General features: G+C 41.8%; 1 protein-coding gene across 1 annotated transcript; it reads right to left on the reverse strand.

Moving 5' to 3' along the window:
* LOC109201004 (uncharacterized) lies at positions 1-2,145 on the reverse strand. Its single transcript, XM_019356578.1, has 2 exons — positions 1,862-2,145; positions 1-1,347 (listed from the first exon to the last, which is right to left on the reverse strand). Exons 1-2 carry the CDS (start codon positions 1,899-1,901, stop codon positions 530-532), a joined length of 858 nt encoding a protein of 285 aa, XP_019212123.1. The 5' UTR covers positions 1,902-2,145; the 3' UTR covers positions 1-529.
* Positions 2,146-3,297: the final 1,152 nt, after the last annotated feature.

Below are 3,297 nucleotides of genomic sequence, written 5' to 3' on the forward strand. Positions count from 1 at the left end.
CCAGCGAAAGCAGCAGGCTGAAGCGGTTTCTGAGACCCCTCAGCGGAAGCTGCTGATGACGGCGCAGGCTGGACGGGCTCCTCGGTCCCCCCAGCAAAAACAGGCTCAAAACCAGTAGGCATGGGCGCCCCTGGCACACACAAAACAAAACCAGCAGGCTCGTGGGCCTCTGGCACACATAAAGAGGGCTGCAGCTGCGCAGAGCACTGACCCTGCTCAGGCAGTGACAGCCGGGTGCAGTCCCTAGCTGGCATCTTGGCCTCCAGGGGTCCAGAGTTAGCTGAGGGTTGTAACCCAGCCTCTGGGGAAGCCCTGGAGTGAGTAGCAGTCTCTAATGTTGCCAGCTTTTGAGGAACAGAGTTTATAAATAACTCTCCTTGTAAACAACAAGGAGGACAGATAAAGATGCCACCAGGCACTTCCAGATTCTCAAAGTCACAGTCTCTGATGGTGCACACACACAAACACACCACATAGGAGGGTGAGAGGGGTCGGGGGTCAATCCTGAGGGTCCAGCAGCACAATTTTGTTACTTTTTACACATTTTTTTGTCTCTTCCATTGTCCTCATCATCATCATCCCGTTTTCTCTTCTTCTGTCCTGCTTCTGTGTCAGCTGAAGTAGAGGGTGATGACACCGTGTCTTCATTTTCATTATCCTCACTTTCGGAGGTGGTGTCTGACGGTTCGTTGCCTGAGTTGAGGCTCCTCAATCGCTTCCTGTTCATCTCGTTACTGTCGCCATTATTATTTTCCTCTCTTTGGCGCCTCCTGGAGCCAAAGAGATCGCTTTCATCAGCTCCCTCTCTTGGAGGGCTCCCGGATTCCTGAGGTTCTGGGATGACAGGTATTAACTCTGGGACCTCATCCTCAGATTCGCTTTCAAGGTCGCTTTCATTTTCAGCGCCAGAATCAATGTCACTTTCCCAGACCCACCACATGTCATCAGCAAACTGATCTTCTTCCCGGGGCAGATTAATGTCCACATTTACTGCCGGTAGATAAAGACCTTGATGGTCCCAGTGATCTTCAGCTAAACCGGCCAGGTTGTTTTCCATGTCAGCTGCTGGAACAGGTAGTGCTTCATTGTCCCAGGGACCTTCTGCTCCTACTGCTGGATTTAATCCTATGCCAGCTGCTTGCAGAGCTAGGTCCACTCGTGCAATATCATCAATATTTCCAAGCCCCAGAGTATTATAAAAAATTTCAATCGCAGTTTCCAGGCTGAACTCATTGAACAACCCACGCATGATAGTATCCCGGAGCAAACTCATCTCTGGACCTACTGCAGCGTAATGTTCAAAGCGCTCCACTAAATGGAGCAGCGGGCGAAATCTTAGCTGCACATCTAGAAACAGAGAAATATTTTATATTTAACACTCATGATGAGAGAACAGTCCACAAATTCCAGTTATGCAATATTGGTGCACCTGAAAACTAAGTGCTAAAAACTACATAGGTGAGGTTACTATTGCATGCACTGCAGTTGTGATGAACTTATTAGCTTTGAATATCACCTTTTCCTCAGGCCACAGTCACTATTATAAAATACTACAAAACTGCTTAATTTTCATAAAGATCATAAGGTTATTTCTTTCATTTTACAAAACAATTCAATCTCAAATTTAAGCTGAAAATAGCATGCAGCACCAGCATTTAAATAAGCCCGTGAAACATCCCTGCTTAGACAAAAACATGTATATTCTCCAATCCCCCATAGGCGGTCAGGAAACAGTTGATGTACCGGGAGAAACACCGCACCAAACGGAGGTATCTAGACTGTGTGACCGAGGCCTTTACGAGCATGTGTTGTAACAAACTGTCAGATAATACATCAGAAAATTGAAATGAGATGTTCTTACTTTGGTTAGCGCCGTTGATCTCACCGTCTCCGCTATCCATTTTAAAAATGGTTTAAATCCACTGGACTGGAGGAAAGTGATCAGTAAGCTGCAAACTTAAACTGGCTGTTTACAATTTTGACTATCGTTAAAATAGCTGAAAAGTTTAAAAACGTTTTCTGCTGTAGCTGAGAGACAGTAATCTGTGCTGCAAGAAACGCTGCTAAATGTTTTTTTTTACAGAGCGTAGTCATGGATACACGGGGTTCTCACGCTGATTCGTGAAGTCATACGTCGGATTCCAATGTGACGTCATGCTGCGAACGTGGATATATATCTATATATCTATATATATATATATATATATATATATATATATATATATGTGTGTGTGTGTTGGCCATGCAGTGGTTGGAGGAGTTAAAAAACTTGGAAATGGCATTAGGAATATATTAAAATTGCCTTTTAACTTGTGATTCATGCATTGAATGACTGTCAGGTTAGTCTTGATCATTTCAAAGTATGACTGCCCCTCTGTATCATTGTACCATTGTTTTACACTTTTTTAAAATAGTTTTTAGAGTTTTCTGCATATCAAGACTTCCAAGTATGATGTCACAGATAGCAACAAGTTCAAAAGTCGTAATATTTTGGGGATGTTATCTGAGGTTATTGTAAAATTTGTCAATCTGCTTTCTGAAGGTTTCAAGCTTTCTCTTTTTTTTCATTTCCAGCTAGCTGTTTTCACACAGGAGATCCTGTGGACATATTGAATTTCCTTTTTATGTTATCTTAGTGACTTATTAGTTGAAGTAGAGTTCATACTGTGGGCTTTTGGGACATTCACAGCATTCAGTCATTATTATAGTTAGAGATATCTGTATGTAAGTAAGTAAGTAAAATGTATTTATATAGCGCGTTTCACAGATACAAAATCACAAAGTGCTTTACAACACAGGAAATGGAAATATAAAACAATATAACAGTAAATAAAACAGCAAATAAAACAAAGTAAAACTATAAAACTATAAAAACAGCATGAGAGGAAATTAATCAAATGCTTTTCTAAATAAAAATGTCTTCAGCTGTTTTTTAAAAGAATCAATGGAGTCCGTGCAGCGTAGAGACAGTGGAAGAGAATTCCACAACCGTGGTGCCACAGTCTGAAAGGCCCGATCACCACGAGTTTTAAAACGAGTGCGCGGTACCACCAGCAGTCTCTGATCTAATGACCTTAAAGCCCAAGAAGATGAATGTGGTTTCAGCAGGTCAGATAAATATTGAGGAGCTTGACCATGTAGGGCCCTAAAGGTTAGAACAAAAATTATAAATGACATATGTATGTATCTTTGTAACTTCTCTGTTGGCAATGATGTTTTTATGTGTGTGAGATTTACTTTTCTTCACTTTCTTGGTGAATGAATCCATCTGTGTTCCAACTTTTACCTTCCCCTTGA

Source organism: Oreochromis niloticus, unplaced genomic scaffold (assembly GCF_001858045.2).
Source record: "Oreochromis niloticus isolate F11D_XX unplaced genomic scaffold, O_niloticus_UMD_NMBU tig00007882_pilon, whole genome shotgun sequence".
NCBI lineage: Eukaryota > Metazoa > Chordata > Actinopteri > Cichliformes > Cichlidae > Oreochromis > Oreochromis niloticus.